The 25211-nt window shown below is 42.8% G+C and overlaps 1 protein-coding gene across 2 annotated transcripts in view; it reads left to right on the top strand.

Annotated features, from left to right (window-relative positions):
• The window catches only part of LOC137375605 (glutamate receptor ionotropic, delta-2-like), a 629010-nt gene that overhangs the window by 528963 nt on the left and 74836 nt on the right, over positions 1 to 25211 (top strand). For both annotated transcript variants that reach the window (XM_068042974.1, XM_068042973.1), the window contains one exon: positions 16843 to 17038. In XM_068042974.1, coding sequence (XP_067899075.1) covers positions 16843 to 17038 — 196 coding nt within the window. The remainder of the gene's footprint in view (positions 1 to 16842; positions 17039 to 25211) is intronic.

Genomic DNA, 25211 nt, shown 5'->3' with positions numbered 1-25211 from the left:
CCTATGAGATCCCCCCTCACTCTTCTGAACTCCAGCAAATATAATCCTAACCGACTCAATCTCTTCTCATACGTCAGTCCCACCATCCCAGGAATCAGTCTGGTTAAACCTTCGCTGCACTTCCCCTACAGCAAGAACATGCTTCCTCAGATAAGGAGACCAAAACTGCACACAATATTCCAGGGGTGACCTCACCAAGGCCCTGTATAATTGCAGCAAGACATTCCTGCTCCTGTACTCGAATCCTCTCACTATGAAGGCCAACATACCATTTGCCTTTTTTACCGCCTGTTGCACCTGCATGCTTACCTTCAGGACTGGTGTACGAGAACACCCAGGTCTCGCTGCATATTCTCCTCACTCAGTTTATAGCTGTTCAGATAATAATCTGCCTCCCTGTTTTTGCTACCAAAGTGGATAACCTCACATTTATCCACATTATACTGCATCTTCCATGCATTAACCCACTCACTCAACTTGTCCAAATCACCCTGAAGCCTCTCTGCATCCTCCTCACCCTCCCACCCTGTTTTGTGTCATCTGCAAATTTGGAGATATTACATTTAGTTCCTTCATCTAAATCATTAATATATATTGTGAATAGCTGGGGTCCTAGCACCGATCCCTGCGGTACTCCACTAGTCGCTGCCTGCCATTTCGAAAAAGACCCATTTATCCCTACTCTTTGTTTCCTGTCTGCCAACCAATTTTCTATCCATTGCAATACACTAACCCCAATCCCATGCGCTTTAATTTTACACGCTAATCTTTTATGTGGGACTTTGTCGAAAGCCTTCTGAAAGTCCAAATAAACCACATCCACTGGCTCCCCCTCATCAACTCTACTAGTTACATCCTCAAAGAAGTCTAGTAGATTTGTCAAGCATGATTTCCTTTTCGTAAATCCATGCTGATTCTGTCTGATTCTACCACTGTTCTCTAAGTGCTCTGCTATAAAATCTTTGATAATGGACTCTAGAATTTTCTCCACTCCAGACGTCAGGCTGACTGGTCTATAATTCCCTGCTTTCTCTCTACCTCCCTTTTTAAATAGTGGGGTTACATTAGCTACCCTCCAATCTGCAGGAACTGTTCCAGAGTCAATAGAATCTTGGAAAATGTCCACCAATGCATCCGCTATTTCTAGGGCCACTTCCTTAAGTACTCTGGGATGCATATCATCAGGCCCTGGGGATTTATCGGCCTTCAATCCCATCAATTTCCCAACCCCATTTCTCTACTAATACTGATTTCCTTCAGTTCCTCGCTCTCACTAAACCCTGTGTTCCCCAACATTCAATTCCCAGCATTCAAGCCGGTGTTTTAAAGAAACAACCCTGCAACCTTTCAGTCCTTTAATAGTAGAAAATGAGACAAAATCTTTCCCATGTCTCTTTTATTTATCCTTTTTCTGCCTTAAACCAATTTTCAATTCCTGATGTTTGCTACTTAACCTCATTTGGAAAATGTCAATAAGACATGTTTTTAATTGAAATTGCAAAAAAAGCAGTAGAAGTTTTTTTTAAAAAAAAACAATCTTCAGTTCAATTAAAGCAAAGTGTTTTGAAAAGTTCAAACTGGATTTCTGCCAGACATTTGCAAGGCCAAAGCTTATCTTTTAAAAAAAAATCTTCAATTCCTTTACTGATGCAAAACTAAATTAAAAATCAATTCAGTTTTGATATTTTTCTAATTTTCAGTGCACAATTTTAAATTGAAATGAACAGACTCAATAATTACATTCACACTTTACATAATTCCAAGCAACAATTAATTCCTGTAATAGGTTATGAAATAAAAGTGACAAAAATCTGTGTTACGTTCCCAGTCTCGAGCCCAAGGAACACCCAGCTCCAACCAATTCACAACCAATACATGACTCACGTTTCCCGCAAAAATACACGTGTATCGATGCATAGAGAGGAAAGTAACAGACTTATGCTTCCAGTGTTAAAGGCCGGACTACAAAGGATTATTGACTTTTAGCTCTGCAGAGAAACTTTCACAGTCATACAGACATGAATAGACTTACATTTGCAGGAAGCTTCTCACTATTCACACACATACTGAAAATAATATCCTGTTGCCTTTCCCTTAGAAACAGAACATGACACCTATTCCTTTCTCACAACAGTTTTAACTTTTGCTGTGGGCCTTTTTAACTTATTTCTTTTCCTCTTAGCCATTTTTCCTAATCCAGAGTTTTCTTTTATGCCACTCTTGTACAACATTTGAATGCTGTAACTCTACTTCCTCTTGCACAATCTCTTCTTCCTTTCATGTCCTGTATCTTTAACCTTCCTTGCTCATACTTTTCTCTCTCCTTGTTTTTCTAATAATTGGTCGACCACTCTCCTAATTTTTCTAATAATTGGTCGACCACAACCTCCCAATCACTAACTTTTGTGTTCTTTTCCTCAATTTCTCTTCTTAATCTGATCTTTTCACATTCATCATTATTAAACTGTCTCTGTTATGCCATAAGCCAAACAGTTTTTGGCAAACCAGAGCATCCATTGTGTCATTTACACACACCAGGTGCTCTCTGCTTAGGATCATTCTAATCCAACTCTCATTTAGAAACAATTTTTCTGCTATATACACTATATACTAGTTCAGCCATGGTTTTCCCCTTTAAATTTGAAAGTGTCATTTTATTCTTCTTAAAGAGGTGCACGGATGCCAATGGGGCGGCACAGTGGCGCAGTGGTTAGCACCGCAGCCTCACAGCTCCAGCGACCCGGGTTCAATCCTGGGTACTGCCTGTGTGGAGTTTGCAAGTTCTCCTTGTGTCTGCGTGGGTTTCCTCCGGGTGCGCCGGTTTCCTCCCACATGCCAAAGACTTGCAGGTTGATAGGTAAATTGGCCATTAGCAATTGCCCCGAGTATAGGTAGGTAGTAGGGAAATATAGGGACAGGTGGGGATGTGGCAGGGATATGGAATTAGTGTAGGATTAGTATAAATGGGTGGTTGATGGTCGGCACAGACTCGGTGGGCCGAAGGGCCTGTTTCAGTGCTGTATCTCTAAAAAAAAATGTAACGATCGAAAACACCAACCCAAACTTTTAGTTCATTTTGACCCACGAATTACAAGGGAACAAGTTGATGATTCACTCAAAAGGGAGTTATACTTAATGGTGTTAGTTTATTTATACTCAGGATTACAGTTTTAAAACAGATTTGAAATGATTACAGGAAAGTTAAAATGTTTACAGAAAATGATTACAGATTTAACAGGTTGAGGAAAGAATAGAAAATATGAATAGTGGCCTAATCCTGCTCCTATTTCCGATGTACCTATGTTCCTCATAAAAATAACAGCTGATTTGTTACATTACTCCCAGCAAATGAATGCTTAAACAATGTTATTCTACTCCCAGAAAGTAAATGCTTCAACAATATCTTGCATTAAAATGCTCAAATATGTTACCAACTAATTGTACAATCACCCGAGGTGGCCATTCCTGGTGATTGCAGACTCTACTTCCAATGCTCGATTGGGCTTCCGATACTCAATTGGCTTCCTCCTATCAATGGGGTTTTCTCCTACCCTCGACTGCAGTGCTGGTCTATCACCCCTGCCATAAAGACTGTCGATGTGTTCATCCTTTAACGGCTGTTTTCCCAATGGTGAATAGGATGTTGCATCACTAAAGCCCTACTGACCTATCGATAATTGCCTTAGGGCATACTGTCCAATAACCTCTTGCTCCCTTTGTGTTATTAAAGCCTGCCTCAACTGTCCATTTTTCTTCAACTTCTTTGAGTAAATTTCCATCATTTTCAAAGCTGTGGCTGAGTTGTCAACCTTCAAGATATAAAACTCCAAACTATTATTTAGTATTGTTACAGCCACATGGTGAGCGGTATGTGTGGTTCCCACTGTTCAGCTCCCACATGACTGTAGCAAGTGTTTTTGTTATTAGGGTTTTAACACCTTTATGTGTTATTTGTCAAATAAACAGACAGCAATAGATTTTCCTTTAGGTTTAAAATCGAAGTTTAGTTAGTTATTGAGCAATATGCCTTATCCTGAAATTGTCACAACTGCACACACACACACTCAAGAAGAGACAGAGAGGAAAAGAGGTAAGTGGTTTGAAGTGAGGTAGGGTTTCAGGGTTCACGGTAAACCTGTTGAATTTTCTCAGATGTCAAGTTCTCTTTCTGTGTATGCCTGCATTTGTTATAGATTTCTCTGTTGGTTGAAAGTTCAGTTTGAAGACAAGGCATCACTTCCAATTCTCTGCTGCACAGGTCGAAATGTAGAATTCACAGCAGGATGCCTTCCTTTTTGGCTTGCTGCATTTTCTCCCATCTCTCAGCTGGACAAGCTTTGGTGATGCTTTTTGCTAGGTCTCTCTCTCTCTCCAGGGGACTACCTTTTTAGCTAAAACTCTCTCACATCTCGTCTCTGTTGGGAGACAGAGACCATCCTCCCTGTGGTGACCGACAATGGTCCAGGATATGGCTACTTCACACTTTCTTCGTTTCAGGAGAACCCATTCAATTCAGGATGGGTGTAATTGACACCTCTTAGCTTTGATTGTAAACTTTTGTCCTTGCCAGACAGTTTGAATGTACGAAGATCAGGTCTTTTGACCTTTGGTAGCTATTTCTTGAAGCACATTGTCCGCTTTTTACAAAGTGTTATATGTTTAAGTTCTGTATGCTGCCACCGTATAGAATCTAGCCAGAGAGCTACTTAGACTGTAGTACATAAACATTAATATTTATTTCATAGCCTGTGTGATTCCTTTAAAAGCCATGCTGTATCTTTTCTTGAGTCTCTCCCACATGATCTCTTACATCATGGTGGGAAATATTTTTACAGTTTCAGGATTCACCCTTTGATACCCTTATACTACATCTCTCCCTAAGTCTTTATCCCAATATATATTTACATACATTCACTTTGGTTTTAATTTACATACTACCCCTTCCCCACCACAAGTCTCCGACTTCATAGATTAAACCTATCAGGAGGCTTCACAATTCTCCCTGATCTTGTTGGCGTCAGATGTGGAAGATTGGTAGTCTTTCCCTGATCTCTTGTGTCTTGACTTGGACGGCCTTCGTTAAGGTTTGTAGTATTCAATGCTTTTTGAATTTTTGGTTCATCAGCTGAGTCGTCTAAATGTATGACGTCTTTGCACTAAAGGAATAAGATTCCTTCTATTTCTCCATATAGTACCTTTTTGATTTCATAGTATATAAGATTGTTGTTGATTCTCGTCTTTCTGGAGAATTACCCCTTCTCAATTTTGGTCTCAAATTTTTTGCCCTTCTGACAACTTCGGTAGATTTCTGGTACAGGACCTCCCATTATAGTTATGGGTTTATTTCTTTCATGACAACTTTTCTTTTTGTCTTGTAATCTCTGATCATCCTTACTTGTAACCCTGGAAGTAATTTCTTGGGTAGAATTGGAAATTGCATTTGAAGTTTTCTTCCCATTAAGAGTTCTGATGGTGCTAATCTTTATAATAATGGAGCGGTTCTGTAGGTCAGTAGTGCTAATCGGAAATCTTGATTTTTCTTCAACATAGTTTCAATGGTTCTGACTGCTCGCTCAGCTTCTCCATTTGATTGTGGATACTTAGGAGAGCTTGTTAGGTGAACAAATCCCCATTTTTCCACAAAATGCTTGAAGTAATTGTTTGCAAATTGTGATCCATTATCGGGATACTATCTGATCAGGCATGCCATGTGTTGCGAAAACTTCTTGCAAAACTGTTGTTGTATACATCCATTTAACTTCAATCCATCTTGAGAAGTAATCAACTATAATTTGATAGAATCTCCCCTCAAAGAAGGATGAATCCATCACCAATGATTTCCACGGGTTGGTTGGGAATTGGGTTGAATGCAGAGATTCTCTTTTATCCTGTCTGTGAACAGCACATACGTAACAATTCAAAATCAGTTCGTCGATACCCTTCGAGATTCTTGGCCACCACACGGATGCCTGAGTCTGTGCTGTACATTTAGTTATGTCCATATGACCCTGGTGTACCTTGTCCAAGATGTCTACTCTGAGTGACTCTGGAATCACCAGTCTCTCATCATATACCAATCAGACCCACCGGTCGTTCATGTTTCCACTTTAAAGACATCTGCAAACGTGACATGAAGTCCTGTGACATTGACCACAAGTCGTGGGAGTCAGTTGCCAGTGATCGACAGAGCTGGTGGACAGCCATAAAGGCGGGGCTAAAGAGAGGCGAGTTGAAGAGATTTAGCAGTTGGCAGGAACAAAGACAGAAGTGCAAGGAGAGAGCCAACTGTGTAACAGCCCCGACAACCAATTTTATCTGCAGCACCTGTGGAAGAGTCTGTCAATCTAGAATTGGCCTTTGTAGCCACTCCAGCCGCTGCTTCACAAACCACTGACTACTGTTGTACCTAATATGCACTTACTCTTAAAGAATCCGCGGAATCAAATTGGTGAACGGTATATCAATATTTTATTCACACACTAAATCATCAAATACAAGCGCTCACTACTTGTACAGTACCAAAACTCATCAAAGTACAAGCTGTCACTGCTTGTACAGTATACTACCCGTCAAGACACGAGGTGATTGGTCTCGGACTTGTGGCTGCTCTTCTGTTCTCTCAGCCCCTGGCTTCTCGAGTGTTCTTCCCCAGGGTTCTCTTACCTTCCTCAGTTTCAGTCAGGGGTTAAATCTTGTTTCCAAGACCCGCCCAGCTTTCTTACTCATAGGGGTCTGGTATACTGACATAATGATAATTCCTTATTTGGCTCAGTGAGAATCTGTTCAAAACTTCACAGTTTCCCATTATCTACTATGAATCAAATCTTATCTGTTATCCATGATGACTCCCATTATCTGCTACGTGCAAAGACAGGGTCTGGTATCATTAATATGTCTTATCTATACTGTTTACAATTCCTCGGCCATCTGTGTGCTGTGGCCCCTTTCTGATCATCCTCCCTATGCTTTAACACATTATTTATTGTTGTGTGACAAGCCCCTTTGTTTTAACTAAGTTTTTATGTGTTTTTACTGGGTCTGCACCACCTCTAGGCGCTTACCCATTGTTTCTCGAGACAAGGGGGCCAAAGAAGAAAGTGTCTTCTATGTTCGAAGAAGATTTTCATCCTCTTATCTTTGGGGCTCTGTTGTGGCCAACCTTTGCTCGAAATTTTGGCTGACATAGTGTTATGAAAATGCTTCTATATTTTGTTAAAAAATAGTTTTTGAGGAATTCATAGTCAAACTGAAGAAATGTTGGAGCAGTTTTTTTCAAGAGGGTCATCAAGAGGGCACTGAAAGAACTAGTTTGGCAACAAAGGTTGGCACATGACTCAAGTTAAAAATAGAACATAAATTCTGGTAACTGGGGAAGATGTGGGTGGAGAAGTGACAGTCGTGCGCTGCTTGACAGGACAAGCCCGGAGCAGCAGCGTGAAACTGAGATAGCAGAAGACTTGTAAGCTTTTGGCTGTAGTGTTAGTATCTACCTTCTGGAATGAGATAAAGTTAGCACCTGCTGATGAAGAGGTGTCTTGGAGGAAGAGACCAAATTTTTGCTGAGTGCTAAAAGAGTCAAGCCTGCAGAAGGACAAGAGAATTCCCAAGGAAGGAGAGAAGACCACACCCCAGATCAGCTTTCCAGCACCTCTCTAAAAGACCCTGAGAAGTCCACTCTGTCAACTCATTGCGTCTCCTGTCTTTGAAGAAAAGCCTGCTAATCTCAACACCGCCTGAAAAGAACTGTTCTAAAAGCTCCCATCTACGTGTACTCAGAGTTTTGAAACACAACATATATCATCTGCTGTTTTCTTCAAGAATGAGCAATTATTTAGCCCAAGTGCTTTTTTTTTTTGTCTTTTTTTTGTAACCGAGCTCTAGACAAAATTCCCTTTTATTTTTCCTGTTAACTGGTGTATGTGAGAGTGTGAGGGGCTGAGGTAAAAAGGGAACTTTAAAATTTCAATCTGTGTGTTTATGCTTTATTCATTACTGGTTAAGACTTGTTTTATAATAAACTGATAATTTTGTTCTTCATGAAAGAAACCTGGTTAGTGTGTTGGAGTATATGATTGATTGTATCAGTAAGTGGGAAAATTTAAATATATATTGTGATCTATGGAGAAGTGGGACTAGAATGAACAGTGCACTCCTCTCATCACGGTAGCAACAGTAGATGCATTCTTCATGTTGTCTTTGCGCCTGATGAATTTGTTGCAGTCTATTGGAACTTGCCAGCCATTGTGATGCAGTGACCTGCGAAAATGACTCAACTTGTTAATAAAGTTAACATCCTGTTGAGTAGGATGGTCAACCGTCGCTTGAGACAATGCATCTGCTGGTGTTTGTTGCTTTCCCTGTACATATACTGTTTCTCGGGGAACCTCATGAGCCTCAACTGGAATCTCTAGATCCGTGGTGGCATCCTAGTGAGTTCCTTTTCATCGAGTAAGGAAACTAGAGGTTTGTGTTCTCTCACAATGATAACCTTGAAGCCAACAATGTAGTTTGAAAATTTCTCACAAGCCCAAGTGACGACAGAGCTTCCTTCTCTTTCAATGAAGAGTGCAGGAGGGCATTCCAGGAGCAGAACCAATCATACCTAAAAATGAGGTGTCAGCCTGGAGAAGCTGCAACACATGACTACTTGCATGCCAGACAGCAGAAGCAGCTTGCCATAAACAGGGCTAAGCGATCCCACAATCAACGGATCAGACCTAAGCTCTGCAGTCCTGCCACATCCAGTCGTGAGTGGTGGTGAACAATTAAACAACTGACAGGAGGAGGAGGCTCCACAAATATCCCCATCCTCTACGATTGGTGGGGGGGGGAGAGGGGGCCGAGAACATCAGTGCAAAAGACAAGGCTCTGAAGAATTTGCACCCATCTTCAGCCAGAAGTGCCGAGTAGATGATCCAACTTGGCCTCCTCCTGAGGACCCCATCATTGCAGATGTCAGTCTTCAGCCATTCCGATTCACTCAACATGATATCAAGAAATGGCTGAAGGCACTGGTTACTGCAAGCGCTATAGGCCCTGACAACACACCGGCAATAGTACTGAAGACTTGTGCTCCAGAACTAGCCGCACCCCTAGCAATTCTGTTCCAGTACAGCTACAATACTGGCATCTACCCGGCAATGTGGAACATTGCCCAGGCATGTCCTGTGCACAAAAAGCAGGACAAATGCAACCCGGCCAATTACTGCCCTAGCAGTCTACTCTCAGTCATCAGCAAAGTGATGGGAGGATTTGTCAACAGTGCTTGTCAAGCGACACTTGCTCAGCAATAACCTGCTCATTGACTCTCAGTTCTGGGTTCCACCAGGGCCATTCAGCTCCTGACCTCATTGCAGCCTTGGTTAAAACATGGACTAAAGAGCTAAACTCAAAGGCTGAGGTGAGAGTGACTGCCCTTGACATCAAGGCAGCATTTGACTGAGAATGGCATCAAGGATCCTTAGCAAAACTGGAGTCAATGGGAATTGGGGGGAAACTCTCTGCTGGTTGGAGTCATACCTAGCACAAAGGAAGATGGTTGTGGTTGTTGGGCGTCAATCATCTCAATGCTAGGACATCAGTGCAGGAGTTCCTCAGGCTAGTGTCCTAGACCCAACCATCTTCAGCTGCTTCATCAATGACCTTCCTTCAATCATAAGGTCAGAAGTGAGGATGTTCGCTGATGATTGCACAATGTTCAGCACCATTCGAGACTTCTCAGATACTGAAGCAGTCCATGTAGAAATGTAGCAAGACCTGGAAAATCTTTCCATCTCCCCTTGACGTTCAGTGGCATTACCATCACTAAATCCCCCATTATGTGCTATAACCATTATGTTATTCTAATTATTAATGAGTTCACACTTTTCATTGGTTCACCCACTTTCTTTGAGCTCTAAATCATTTATTTATGCAGTCTGTTTGTAATTTTTGCCATAGTGCAATCTTTAACTTTCTGCATGATTGTCTTTAATACGATGTGTTCTTCTTGCAATAACATAATCCTTAAAATGATTCCCGAATAAGCATTCTATACATTGTGCTACTCTGAGTTTTGTTCTGTGTATCCTTTTGACAAGATCACACTTTTCAAAAGTACTCAGAGTTATAATTGCCTGTACATTATTGATACCACTACAACTGTCAACTTAAAAGTACTTGATACACACCTTCCTTTCATTGGCATACCTGTGAACTGAACTTTTTTTTTTATTTTTATCTAGTTTACGACTATACTGTGGTAGCTTGAAAATTCCATTAAATATTAATTTTACTTACTCTTGTATTCACTTTCATTTGCATAAATGTTGCATTTAATATTAATGCGAGCCCACCTCTCCTTTGCTTGATTCAAGAAGTACATAACTTTCTTAAGTGACTATTCTTTTACCATATACCGTTGATTTTTTCTAATTTCTGATATGTAACATCTTGCATCTGACTGCTTGCTCATGTTTCAATCTCTAGTATGTGCCCTGATTACTGCGGCCTATGACTGTGCAGTGTCCATTGGTTGGCTTGAAGTCTCCCTGTTACAACCAAGGTGGGATGAGTGCACTGTCTTTTCTAGTCCCACTTCTCTGCAGGTCACAACATATATTTTAAAAATATTTACCCAGTTACCGATTTGATAAATCATATACTCTACTTATCCCAGAATAAAATACACCAACCAGGTTTCTTTAATAAACAACAAAATTATCAGTTTATTATCAAACAAGACTTATCCTATAATGAAGCAAAGCACGAGCACACAGATTGAAATATTAAACTTCTTTTTTAAAATTTCCCACAAACACGCACACAAAAAAATACAGAAATTCTCTCTGCAGAGGCCTGTTACAAAAAAGACAAAAAAAGAATACTTTGGCCAAATACTTGCTAATTCTTGAAAAAAAAAGAAGATATGGAAGGAGGTCAGTTGTCCCTTTTGATCTGGCACCTGCAGATGTGGAGACGGGTCACTGAGATCTTTTCTAAAGTAGTTCTTTTCAGGCAGCATTGAGAATTAATCTGACAGGTTTTTTCAGCTTCTCAGGAGAGATGCAGCACCAGGGATTTTAGCACACTGGAGCTTTGCAGGGTTTTTTCAAAGAGGTAGAGAAAGAGGTGAGCTGGATGGTTTCTTTTTCCTTGGCAGGCAAAAAAGAACTGTCTTCAGAACAGTTCACACCCCAACTGAACCAAAACAATATCCCAACGCCAAACAGAAAGTCAACTTCCTGACCTCCATAAACCTTGACATGTGGCTTCTCTGTAAACATCTTCCCCAGGTCACCAAGATTTGTGTTGTTTATTGAGCTTAAAGCCCATGATTTACAGCAAAGATTGTTTTCAATTAACATCTCAGTGTCCTGTCTGAACTGTCAACAACAAAACAAAGTCCAGCATTTATCAAATCTTCAGCCTTCCAATGAATCCATCTCCACAATTTAAATATAAATCCTCAAAAAATACTTTAAAAATGGAAGCACTTTCGTAATATCCACATCTACAGGGAATGGCCACCAATGCTGGGACAAAAGAAGGGGGAATGTACAGATGGCTTGTATCAAACATGCAAAGCATGCTATAAGGAAAGAAAGCTAGGAAGAAATTGCAGAAGTATAATGCAAGAACTCCAGTGAAGAACCATAGAGATAATGATTTTAAATTTAACACATTGGAAGACAGGGAAATAGAGTATTGGAATAATCAAGTATGAAGGTAACACTAGCATAGATAAGGGTTTCAGCAGCAGATGGACTGAGGAACAAAGCTGGAGATGGAAATAAGTGCTGCTGGAAAGGTAGACAGACAGCATGAAGGTGGTCAAACGGGGTGTTGTCAGCCGATGTAAGTTGACCCTGTGCCTGCAAATCATGCCACTGAAGAGCAGCATGCAGATGAGGAAAAGGAGAGGACCAAGGATAGATCCTTGTGTGACCAGAGATGATGGTGTGGAAAAGAGAAAAGAAGCCACTGCAGGAAATATGTTGGCTATGCCTGAAATGGAAGGAGCTGAACTACGCCAGAGTAGTACCATGGAACTGAAGTCTGCAAGGGAGGACAACATGATAAACTGTTCAAAATTCTATGGAAAAATTGAGCAAGGAGGTAGCACCAGAGACACAATCGCAGACACAGTTCATCATGATTTTGGTGAGGGCAATCTCTATGTTGTGACATGAGCGGAAGCTGGACTGCAGAGGTTTAAACGGAGTTTCAGGTGAATTAGAATGGGAAGAAGTTGATGATACATTCACAGATTGTTTTTCCAAATATTCTATTTAATGAACAATGACTATTCCTATCTTGCGCAAAGTGCTAAAAGTTAAAGTACCTCTCTATCAAAGATACAGATTTTATATTCAATACTTGAGGTTTATGATATAGAAATTGCCTATAACAATATACATAATGGAAGAAATGTTAGAAAAAAGTTTTTATCTGTGAAAAAAAAATGGGATGATCAGATATTTTGGAAGCAGACTTTTCAGTCCATTGTGTTTCTGCCAGTGCTATCACCACATTGCAGCTATCTACTCTAAACACATTTCCTTCCTGCTTCTCCATACCCAAAGCCAAGAAATGAAAAGTAAAATGTTGATAATATTACATCTTAATTGTGATATAAAGCAACAACAACTTATATTGATATAATGCCTTTAACATAATTTTTATTTTATTTGCTTCATGGGATGTGGGCATCGCTGGCTAAGCCAGCATTTATTGCTTATCCCTAATTGCCTTTCAGAAGGTGGTGTTGAGATGCCTTCTTGAACTGCTGCAGTCCTTCTGGTGTGGGTATACCCACAGTGCTGTTAGGGAGGGAGTTCCAAGATTGTGACCAGCAACAGTGAAGGAATGGTGATATATTTCCAAGTCAGGATTGTGTGTGGCTTGGAGGGGAACGTGCAAATAATGGTGTTCCCATGTGCCTGCTGCCCTTGTCCGTCTAGGTGAAAGAGGTCGTGGGTATGGAAGGTGCTGTCGAAGGAGCCTTGATGAGTTGCTGCAGTGCATGTTGTATATGGTACACACTGCTGCCACTGTGCATCGGTGGTGGTGGGAATGAATATTGTAGGTGGTGGATGGGGTGCCAACCAAATGGATGCCTGGATGGTGTTGAGCTTCCTGAATGTTGTAGGAGCCGCACTCATCCAGGCAAGTGGAAAGTATTCTATCACACACCTGACTTGTGCCTTGTAGATGGTGGACAGGCACTGGGGGGTCAGGAAGTGAGTTACTCACTGCAGAATTCCCACCCTCTGACGTGCTTTTTTAGCCACAGTATTTATGTGGCTAATCCAGTTCAGTTTCTGGTCAATGGTAATCCCCAGAATGTTGATAGTGGGAGATTCAGTGAGATAATGCCATTGAATGTCAAGGGGAAATAGTTAGATACTCTCTTGTTGGAGATTGCCATTGCTTGGCACTTGTATGGTATGAATGTTACTTTACACTTATCACCCCAAGGGAGTCGGTGGTGTCGTGGTAATGTCACTGGACTAGTAATCCAGAGACCCAGGCTAATACCGTGGGACTACACATTCAAATCCCACCACAACAGCTGATGGAATTTAAATTCAATTAATTAATAAAAAATCTGGAATTGAAATCTAGTCCCAGTAATGGTGACCGTGAAACTACCATCGATTTTTGTAAAAACCGATTGGATTCATTAATGTCCTTTAGGGAAGGAAAACCACTGTCCTTACCTGCTCTGATCTACTTGTGACTCCAGACCTACAGCAATGTGGTTGACTCTTAACTGCCCTCTGAAATGGCCTAGCAAACCATTCAGTTGGCTACACAAAAGTTGAAAAGAAATAAAATATCCCAAGCTGCTTCACCAAGGCGCATGAGATACTAGGGCATATGAGCAAAGACTTGGACAAAGAGGTAGGTCTTAAGGATTGTCTTAAAGTAAGAAATCATGGTCGAGAAATGGAGAGGTTTAAGGAGAGAATTTCAGAGCTTAGGCAGCTGTCGGCATGTCCACCAGTGTTGGAACGATTAAAATCAGGGATACTCAAGAAGCCAGAATTAGAGGACCATAGATATCTTGGCGGGTATGGGACTGCAACAGATTACAGAGATAGGGAGGAGCCAGGCCATAGAGAGATTTGAAAACAAGGATGAGAATTGTAAAATCAAGGCATTATTTAACCGGGAGCCAATGTAGGCCAGCGAGCACAGGGGTGATGGATGAATGGGATTTGGTGCGAGTTAGGACATGGACAGCAGAGTTTTGGATGGCATCAAGTTTATGGAGGGTAAAACGTGGAAGGACATGCAGGTATGCACTGGAATAGTCAGGTCTAGAGGTAACAAAGGCATGGATTAGGGTTTCAGCAACAGATGAGCTGAGGCAGTGTTGGAGTCAGGTGATATTATGGAGATGGAAATAGGTGGTTTCAGTGACACTGCAGATGTGTGGTCGGATGGTCATCTCCAGGTCAAATATGACACTAAGGTTGTGAACAATCCGGTTCAACCTCAGACGGTTGATAGGGAGAGGGGTTGAGTTGGTGACTAGGGAACAGAGTTTGTGGCCAGGAACGAAGACAATGGCTTCGATCTTCCCAATATTTAGTTGTATGAAATTTCTGCCTACCAGGTTTTGGATGCCGGACAAGCAGCCTGACAATTTAGCTAAAGTGGAAAAGTCGAAAGAGGTGGTGGTGAAGTACAGCTGAGTTTTGTTAGCGTATATGTCACCTTTTTTCAGATGATGTCACCAAGGGGCAGCATGTAGAGGAGAAATAGCTGGGAGTCAAGGATTAATCCACAGAGGACACCAGAGGTAACTGTGCAAGAGCTGGAAGAGAAGTCATTGATTTGATGCCTATGATTAAATAGATAAGAATGGAACGGGCAAGTGCAGTCCCACCCAACTGGGCGACAGTGGAGAGACGATGGAGGAGGATGGTGTGGTTGACCATGTTAAAGGCTGCAGACAGGATGAGGAAGGAGAGTGTACCTTTGTCAAGGTCACATAGGATGCCATTTGTGACTTTGATAAGAGCTGTTTCGATATGGTATAAGGGGTGGAAACCTGATTGGAGAAATTCAAACATGGAGTGCGTCGCACTTGTTGTTGGAGGTGTCCATGGAGGAGACAGGGGAAAGGGATTTTAAAAGATGGTTTGCTGTAGAGAAAAGAAGTTGAGGGTTCTCACAGAAATCTCTTTTTTTTTCCCCCAACTCCTACAGCCATAATAATGTTATAAATTTGTGATCAGGTATTTGCTATGTATGTTTACACTGAAGACGGAAACTTGATGAACTTAAGACATAAAGGAAATGCTGTTACTTGAAACTTAGCTTTTTTGGGTTACAATACATATTAAAGGCCTGCTCAAGCCAGGAAAAAGAACCTGACCCGAACCTGACCGAACCACAGCGGACCCAAGCCCAACCCGGCCCCAGTCCCTCTAATTTCGCCCTGAGCCCAACCCGACCCGAGCCCGACCCCGCTCGACTCAACCCGAGCCTGACCTGACCATCTCTTTACTTACCTTCTGACTGGGAAGCTCCACGAAGCTGCAGCGCATGCGTGATGACATGTTAGTGACGCCACTCGCTCACTGCACAGAGTCAGTTTCATCCCGGACTCCCAGCTCAGGTAAGTTATTTATTTTTAATACTTACCGGCAGAGCACTCACCGTGTGTGTCCGGCCCGACCCGACCCGACCTGAGCCTGAAGGCCGGACCAGGAAGAGGGGCCCGACCCAACCTGAACCCAACACATGTCGTCAGGTCCCGTCGGGTTCAGGTCAGGTAGCAGGCCTTTAATCCATATGACCATAGAAATATATTACATCTGATTATATAAGACATTATGTCTGGGGTTGTGGCAGGTGGCTGGAAAATGCCTCCAGCAGACGCCCGCCACGGGCCTCGACGCCAGGAAGGCCTAGCCCGATACTGCTGGCGGCGGCAATGAGGCCTTGTGGTGGCCCCCCCGCCGCTCGGCGACGGAAGCCAAATTTAAATAGGAAAATTAATTTAAATAAAGGAATTAATTACCTGCTTGCTCCCTTCTCTGTCCTGGTGCGATATTGGTGCCGGTGGCCAGCACTCCCATGCCTATGGAACCCTGTCTGGGGATCTGAGGCGGAACACTGGTGGGGAGGGGGGAGCAGATAAGTTTCTCTGTGCGGGGTGTGGAGGGGGGGGTTGCAGCAGGGTCAAAATAATATAATTGGTGTAGGGGATGGTGGGAAGGGGTAGAGTACTTTGAGTTAGAGTTATGTACTTTGTTGGGGGGGGGGCGTGGGTGACGGTCAGGAGGGCAGGTGAAGTGTTTTGGGGGGGGAGAGGGCAAGTGATTAATTTTATGGTTTTTGGTGGGGTGGGAGAGGGGCAATTGAAATGAATTTAAATTTTTTTATTGAAGTTCCCTTTAAATATTCAAATTGAATGTTAGGGCTCAGCGCCCTTTAAAAATGCCGTGAGTGCCTGCGCAAAGGCGGCTGACACCATTGCTGGGGTTGAACCGCCCGACCCCCCAACATCATTGAGGTGGGCAGTCTCCCCTGCTATTTAAATGAGCCGCCGCGCCGAATATCACGGTGGCTCCGGGATGTGAGGTCCGTGCGGGTGGACTGCCATTGCTTTCGTCCGTCGCTGTAATCGGCGTAAATTCCAGCCCTATGACTTTTATCAGGAAGACTCATAAATTTCATATTCAGTACCTGGGGTTTTTGATATGGTAATACTAATTTCAAAATGAGAAACTAATTTAATTAAAATGCTTTGAGGATTATGCAAGTCAAGTAATTATAACATTCTGCTAAATAAATTATAAAATAATGTTGACAGTTGCTGAGATAACTATGTCTTCCATGATGCAGATCTTTTCAGGACCTTGCCAAACAAACAGATGTTCCATATGGTACTGTCCTTGATTCAGAAGTATTGCAAATAATCAAAACCAAGGGTCGAAATCCATTTGAGCTTGAACAAACATACGCTCATTTGTGGAATATGATAAACAGAACAAATGGTTTGGAGAATTGTGTGAAGAGAATTCATGATGGAATTCAAAGGGTGAGTGAGTAACTGCACGCAAGACTTTATTTGCTACAATAATTTAAATGACACTTAACCTTGAATGCCCGCTGCCAGTATTATTGTTTATGAACATATAATTATATATACTGAAGCTGTTTTGGATGCATTTTATAATAAAGGATCACATATGCATTTACCGGGTAGATATGTGAACACCGTAGCCTGAAAATTAGTCAAAATTTTGAATTGAAATGCAAGTCAAAATTTCTAATAAACAATGGCTCCAGGACCTTCACTCAAATCTATCCTGAATGGCTATAAATAGCCCGCTTAGGGCTGTTAAAGATCTAAAGTGAAATTACCTTGAGGAATCAATCTGCGGTTTTATTAAGGAGGAACTGGAAGAAACCTTGCATTTCTTTGAAATGTTACGGCCAGTCAACAACAGTACGGCAACACAAATTTAGCAAGAAAGATAACACAGGCAGTAACAGAGCTCCTGTAACAATGATCATTAGTGCTTCTCAAACAACTAAAAACTCACAATCAGTCTAAATGTTGGAAACTTAATTAAATCAGCTGTGGTGCATAACATTTGCAGAAAATAATTCAATAAAATCTGAGAAAAGCTCAATTTTTTGGCCAAACCCTGAATATACTGACACTTTCATGACCCTCAGCAAGCAGCAGCTGCAGACTATCCACTCTAAGGGGTTCTGAGTTTGAGTGTGAGTTAAAGCACAGAGCACCTGGTGAACGATACGACGTGAGTGAGGAGGAACAAGTGCAGATGGCAGTGGAGGAACAGAAAGGAATTGTGCAGAGGGGAAACTTGAAGCCACACTTAGCTGACAAATTCCATCTGGCATCAGTGTGCAAAAGAATGCTACTTTTTAAGCATCAATATTGTGAGTGTGTAAAGTATAGTATTCTATAAGCTACAACAGCTAATGGAAAAGTCTATATCCAGTGTCTATGTCTTATGTTTGATCATTTCACAAAACAGCAGTCCACTTTGGAGCATATTAATCCTCCTGACTTATCTGAAGTGTAGCTCCATTTAATAAAGATCCTAAAATCTTATAACTGTGCTACAGGGTCCTTGGGCTTTGCTATGACCCTGGATTCATCAACTGGGGAAATTGTCTGGACAGCACTCTGATGTGGCACTTTATTGTAGTTCTGCAGTCTGCTCATGCATAGATCACTGGATATGCTGAGAAAGAGCCCAGCAACTGGAGAAACATGGAAGTAGGCACAGATGAGGGATCCTTTACTCAGGGCAAGTCAAATGCATTTTACTCTGCACCCTATTCAAATGACACATGTAATGCCAAAAAGCAAGAAAGGAGGTCCATTCAGCCAGCACATCAGATGTTGTGGCGTTGGTAGTAATTGGGTCAAGTTAATAACCCAGAAAAGAAGGTAAATAGTAATCACTCTGTGACATCTAGTAACCAGCAACCTGACTTTCTACTCCCGCCAAGGAGTATAACATTAGGAACAATGCACAGTCAGAATGGGGAACCACCAGAGTAAGGGACAATGATAGCACACCAACTATTATTGTACAATAAATCTTTGGAATTGGATTTGAAATTAGTGCTGAGTTTTTTATGCTGAGCCACATTTCAGCAGGAGATGAATAGATGTGCAGCCATGAAGGGGAGAGGGGGTGGAGGGATGGGGGGTTGTGAGGTAAAGTACAGAGTCATGATATCATTTGTGTTTGGTCAATCAGTTAACTGAGAACATAATAAACAGATTTACAGTGCGGCACTTCAAAGTTTAAATGTAATTGTTTTATAGTAAATGTTGGATATATTCCTTGCTGCAGCTCCATTGGAACTGACAACTCCTTAGTTTTGAGCTTATTTTCATCATGGTCTTCTCGACCTTCTTGCACCAACTGTATTGTGATTCTTCTAAAAGCATAATTATGCACTATAAAATGCACCATTATTGTTTTTCAGCTGTTTTTCAGAGCTGTTCAATAGGATACCAGTTCAGGTAACAAAATCATTGGCCCCAATTTTAACACAAGCTGTCCAGCAGGAACAGGGCAAGTGAGTGATTAATGAGAATCAACTTACTGCTCTGCAATGTGTTAGAAACTCTTCAACTGCCATTTTGACTCAGGTGATCAACATACCCACTGGAAACAGGCGAATGCTTCATTACTAAATGCTAATTGGGGTCCTGTGATGTTTTTAGGACCTCAGCATTATTTTAAATGAGCAGGTCAGAAGTTCTGTGAAGCAGCAAACCTCCTGAGCAAAACCTATCATGATTGGCTTCAGCAAACTGACTGGAAGAAGCATTTAAAGAAGCATTCACTTGCAGCTACTCTGGTCATTCGGAGTGTTTTGTGTTGAGTAGATTTACAAGGCAGGTCTGAACTCGGAGATTACTTCATTTTGATATTTTTCCTCTCATTTATGCTGATTAAGCTCTCACTGCTTATCATGGGTGCAGGTTTTTCTTTCCTTTGGATGGATGAAAAGTTGAAAAAAGAGCAGCAGCCTCAACAGACAGGACAAGCAGCAGGTGAGGAGGCTGCTTGTTAATGGTCTTATCCAGCCTACAGAGTCTATACGCCAAGACTTACATTCTTAGATACTTCTGAGGAGCAGTGCCTGAGCAGGATATGCTTCACTAGACAGCTGTTGCTGATCTATGCAGCCTATCATGGAAGGACCTGCTGCTTGCTGGACCGGCGGTGGGCTGGGGGGCGCGGGGTGGGGGGGGGGGGTGGGTGCCATGCTGTGCTATTGACTGTCAAAGTCACTGCTACCCTTAACTTTTTCACCATAGGCTCCCTCCAGACTGCTCCAGGGGGCATCACCCATATCTCCCAGTCTGAAGTGAACTGCTGCATCAATGCATTTGTTGCCAGAGGAAACTAGTCCTTTACTTTGCCAATGGATGAAAATCACCAGAATGAGAGAGCCCTGGGATTTGTAGAAGTGGTTGACTTCCTTCATGTCTGAGGCATAACAGACTGCACTATAATGCAGCAATCAGGGCACCAGAAGACAAGCAAGGAGCTTTAGCTTACAGGAAGGGCTTCCACTGTATCAATTTCAACTGTTGATCATTGCAGAAGGAAAATGCAAGTGTGTGCCAATTTGGCTGGTAGCTTCCATGATGCTTTCAGTCTGTGACACTCCTAGAGCCCCCCACTTTTTCATTCATCCAGGAACATCACAGGATGGTTTCCCAGGGACAAGAGATACTCAGTGTTGGGTCCCTTGCTGTTTGTGGCATATATTAATGATTTGGACTTAAATGGGGGAGGCATGATTGGGAAATTTGCTTATGACACAAAAATTGGCAGTGTAGTTGATAGTGAATAGGATAGCGGTAGACTCCAGAATGATATCAACGGTTTGGTTGGGTGGGCAGAAAAGTGGCATTCTGGAATTCAATCCAGAGAAGTATGAGGTAATGTATTTGGGGAGGGAAAACAAAGCAAGACAATACACAATAAACGGGAGGATACTGAGAGGGGTAGAGGAAGTGAGAGACCTTGGAATGCATGTCCACAGGTCCCTGAGGATGGCAGGACAGGTAGATAGAGTGGTGAAGAAGTCATTTGGAATGCTTTCCTTCGTTGGTTGAGGTATAGAATACAAAAGCAGGGATGTAATGCTGGAACTGTATAAAACGCTCATTAGACCACAGCTGGAGTATTGCTTACAGTTCTGGTCACCACATTACAAGAAGAACATAATTGCTCTGGAGAAAGTACAGATGAAATTTAAAAGAACGTTGCCAGGGCTTGGAAATTGCAGGTATGAGGAAAGATTGGATCGGTTAGGGTTGTTTTCCTTAGAACGGAGGAGGCTGAGGGGTGACTGAATTGAGGTGTACAAAATTATGAGTGGCCTAGATAGAGTAGATAGGAAGGACTTATTTCCCCTAGCAGAGAAGTCAATTACTAGGGGACACAGATTTATGGTGATTGGTAGGAGGATTAGAGGGAACATGAGGAAAAACTTTTTCACTCAGAGGGCGGTGAGTGTCTGGAATTTGCTGCCCGGATCGGTGGTGGAGGACCTGCACCTGAAGTGCTGTAACCTGCAAGGCTACGGACCAGGTGCTAGAAGGTGGGATTAGAATGGGCGGCTAGTTTTTTCAGCTGGCGCAGATACGATGGACTGAATGGCCTCCTTCTGTGCCGTAACTTTTCTATGGTTCTGTGGTATATGACTGTTGGAAGATTTTCATGCATGACTGTGCAAGATACCCAGGAAGCTGCCATGATGCCTTCATTCTGCACCAGTCACACCTCCCACAGGTCTCTCCACCGACCCAGCAGGGTCAGCGGATGGCTCATTCAAGACATGGACTACCCTCTAAGGACATGGCTGATGACACCTGTGAGGAGCCCTATCACTGCTGCAGAGGAAAGAATCAACTGGAGCCACATAAGCACAAAAACACTCTTTGAGTAAGCTATTGGGTTGGTGAAGATACAATCAGGTACCTAGCCAGATCTGGAGACACCCTTCAGTATGCACCAGCAAGGGTGTCTAGAATGGTAGTTGTTTGCTGTGCCTTGCACAAAGTAGCAGAGCAGAGAGGAAAGTGAAGACTGCTCTGTATTCTCAGTGGAAGACAAGGAGGAGGCTAATGTGGCCAGGTGCCTGCAGCTGCATATTTAGCTGCCAAAGAGGCCTGTGACAGATGCAAACAGGCATGCTTCAGATAACCTGGGTGTATGAAGCCTTCTGGCACACCACTGCTAAATCAGTTGCCACACCATCGCCTGCTCCCCACCGCCACCACCACCCCCCCCCCCCCAACACAAATCATTCCCACTGTCAAAAATCTCTCCATCTCATTCACACCCTTTGCCCATCTTCCACTCTGTTTATACTATTCTCCTCAAGATTAATGTCCTTTTGGAAGTCAGGAGACAACAATGGAGATTATTGAACAATAGATCTTAAGATAAAGACCGTGATTCATTTATATTTTCAAATACATGAAAGCAGTGACAATGTTACAAACACCCATCTACAACTAAAGAGTCTTTTTCTTTTCCTATTAATTCTACATACAGCTACCCCTGTGGCTTCAGCAGAGCTAGAGGCAGGCCGATTGTTCCATTGCTGTGACAGTTGAGATGCCTGTGGTAGACGTCCTCTTGGTTTGGAGGTCCATGAGGGCCCTGCCAAAGACTGCCCCACCTGAACCGGTACAGGGGCAGACTCCCATTGGGGCAGGAGGCAGCATATGGGGCTTTGACTGGGGCAGGGGTGTGGGGAGCAAAAGATGAAAAGTGGGAGCATATCGTGCAGAGACCACACTTCCTTGTGCCCCTTCTCCATCTTTCCTCTCATGGACCACCCACATTTACCTGCTAGTCAAGAGCACTTTGCTGTATTTCAGTGAGGCGCTGAAAGACCAACGTGAGGCTTTCCTCCATCCTATTTAAAGTGGCAGATTGAGTGTGCAGGCCATTGGTCAGGGCAAACATGCACTCAGTTGCCAGCCACATCTGATGATCCATGCAGGTGGCCACACTTTCCATGGGGTAGACATTAGTGCAAAGGCCTAAGACATCATGCCACTCTGTTTGAGATGTACTCCTCCAATCTCTCTCCAAGAGTGTGCAGCGTCTATGGAACTGTTACAGAATGTCACTCATGTTTGGTTGTTGCTTCAGAATTATCCTCTTTGTGGATGACCCTTGAGGCTCAGCATCTGCATCCAGCTGAGCAGAGCTTGGAGATTCCTGTACCCTCTGATGGAGACTCTCCACTGCTGTCCCTGTCTCCAATTCCTGTTCACTTGTGATTTGCAGCTCACCATGTGATAACCTAGTTAACTCCTTTGGAGGCCGCACTAAGGTTTGTATATTTGCACTTGTGCAGTATATGCATGAGTCATGTGATTGTGCTCCCTCAAGCTCTTGGGTCACGCTTGAAGGACCTATGGGAGGTGAAAGACATGCATTAGAACTGACGTGGGGAAGGGGTCCAAAGCCGTCATTACGCAGATGTTCACATTTCAGTTGGTGGTGACAGCAAATCCACTTGAGTGATTGTTCAATGTCATGTGGTAGTTTGATATCTAATTCTGTCATCAGGTATGTAGGAGACCCCCATCTCTCCATCACCAAGGGCCCTGTACAATGCCACCCTGCTGATCTCCATGGCTTCCTCCTCCACAGCGGGCGGGGTCACAATTACTAGAGGGCCATCCCAGTTATCTCTCTTTCCTTGGAGTTCTGTGCTGTCTTTAGCAAGGAGAGAAAGCAGGAGATATGAATGTGAGAAATGAATTGTGATGAGAGTGTGGAGGAACAACATTTGTGGAGAGTGACTGTAAGGAATGGATATAAGATGGCAATAAGATAAGGATGAGTGTCATTGTTTGTTGTTCAGATGTGGATGTGAGGAGGTGCCTTGGCAGAGAGGAGTGAGTAGAGCTGCAAGGTTGGTCTGAGGAGTGCTGAGCAGGAGAATGCTGAGCAAGTCAGAGTTTGGAAGTTGGCACTTGATTGTGGGATAGCACTCACCTTTCCTGCCCTGATGAGGTCATTGAAACTACTTGCGGTATTGTATCCAACTGTGAGGGACCACGCTCCTGCTGCTCACTTCTTCAGCCACCTCCAGCCACATCTATTTGGTGTGAGAGGCTGACCTGTTTCTCCCATTCATAGGGCATTTGCAGCCTGCAGCTTCTCCAGGGAACAGTCAGTGAACCGGGGTTCTTGAGGGGGTGGGGGGGGGGGGGGGGGGGTGGGGGCGGTGCATGCAGGGAGCTAGGGATGGTGGTAGTCTTCCCATGTTGAACTTCCATTCTTTTGGTTGATGAAGCCCCAATAATCAGTGACACCTATTAGAGTCCCTTTAAATAGAAATCCTTCCATTGACAGATGCAGCTCATTATCATGCCCACACTCTGTGATCAATCAGGAAACCCAGAAGAGGGATTCTAATTCCATAACTGTGTAAAACAGTCATGGAAACCCCGCTATGCTCAGCAATGACTTCCTGACTCGCTGTCAGCCCCTCCTGGTGCAAGTGAGCCTGTTCTGTTAAAATTCTGTCTAATGTAATTGAACACTTGGATAGGTGCGAAATCAGCCTGAAAGGAATGCAACCTCACTTTGGAAGATGTGTTCCTGCTTTAAATTGGCCTCTGTAGGCCCATCTGAAATTGTGCCCCAAAAATGGGTGAGATTCCTGTTGAATCAGCGAATCAGGTGGGAAACTCACCAATCAAATTAAATGAGGTCCAGGTGTGAAAATAGCATGGGTTTCAATTTTCTGCAAAAACTGAGTTTCACACTAGACCAACCTGCTGATTTAAGATCAGAGCCTTTGTTTCAACATACCCATTTATTGAACAGTTTGTATCCCTTTGGAATCGATTGTTTCATTATGTTTTCTTTCTGCTCAGGATGGTAGATTGTGTCATGGATCTATCCCAATCACCCAGAGTGCACCCTGGAAATTCTCTTAAAACATAATGGGATTGCTGAATGCTATTGAATAAATGCATCCAGCAGCTTTCAGGGAACATAACATTCACCTACATGTAGTAGTTTTGCTGGTCACATGCAATCTGAATGTTAATAGAATGGAATTCCTTCCTGTTCATAAATGCTATAGCAATAATAAAAGGAGCCACACAGGTTCTATTAATGAGATCCCTGAAAACCAAAAGTTTTCTTGCTGCTAATTGTTTCCCTTTAGAAAAGTGATGTAGTCCTTCACCCTGGCAACTAATGCAACAGTAGCCAAATGTATGCAGTGGTTCACTGCAGAATGGCTAATCTGACAGATAGCACTTTGAGGCAATTAAAGGGCCCAATTACATTGAAATTGAAGACTGCCTTCGAAGCTCCTTGGACATACACAAAATTGTCTACATCCATCTCCTTGATTGGATTAGATCCATTCAGTCTATTTTTGATGCAGGTGCACCTGTCTGTACTCATGCCTTAGAAAGTGCATCCTAAAATATCCTGATGGCTAGAAGCACTTCCTTAAAGGAACGACCATCCTATGCAGTGTGGGTTATTGTCACTCAGAAGGTGGTTTTAAAAAACTGAAAAAATCAGCAAAAACTGGCCAAAAGATGCACCGAGAAAGGAGAAATAAAAGAATCAAAGTATAAAGGCTAAAAGTAAAATTCCACTGTCATTTGCAAAACTAGGTCTCACAGACCCATGACAAGAATCTAATTTCTG

This window comes from Heterodontus francisci, chromosome 12 (genome assembly GCF_036365525.1).
Source record: "Heterodontus francisci isolate sHetFra1 chromosome 12, sHetFra1.hap1, whole genome shotgun sequence".
Classification (NCBI taxonomy): domain Eukaryota; kingdom Metazoa; phylum Chordata; class Chondrichthyes; order Heterodontiformes; family Heterodontidae; genus Heterodontus; species Heterodontus francisci.
Note: the sequence above shows the minus strand (reverse complement) of the source record. Positions and strands in the feature narration are given on the sequence as shown.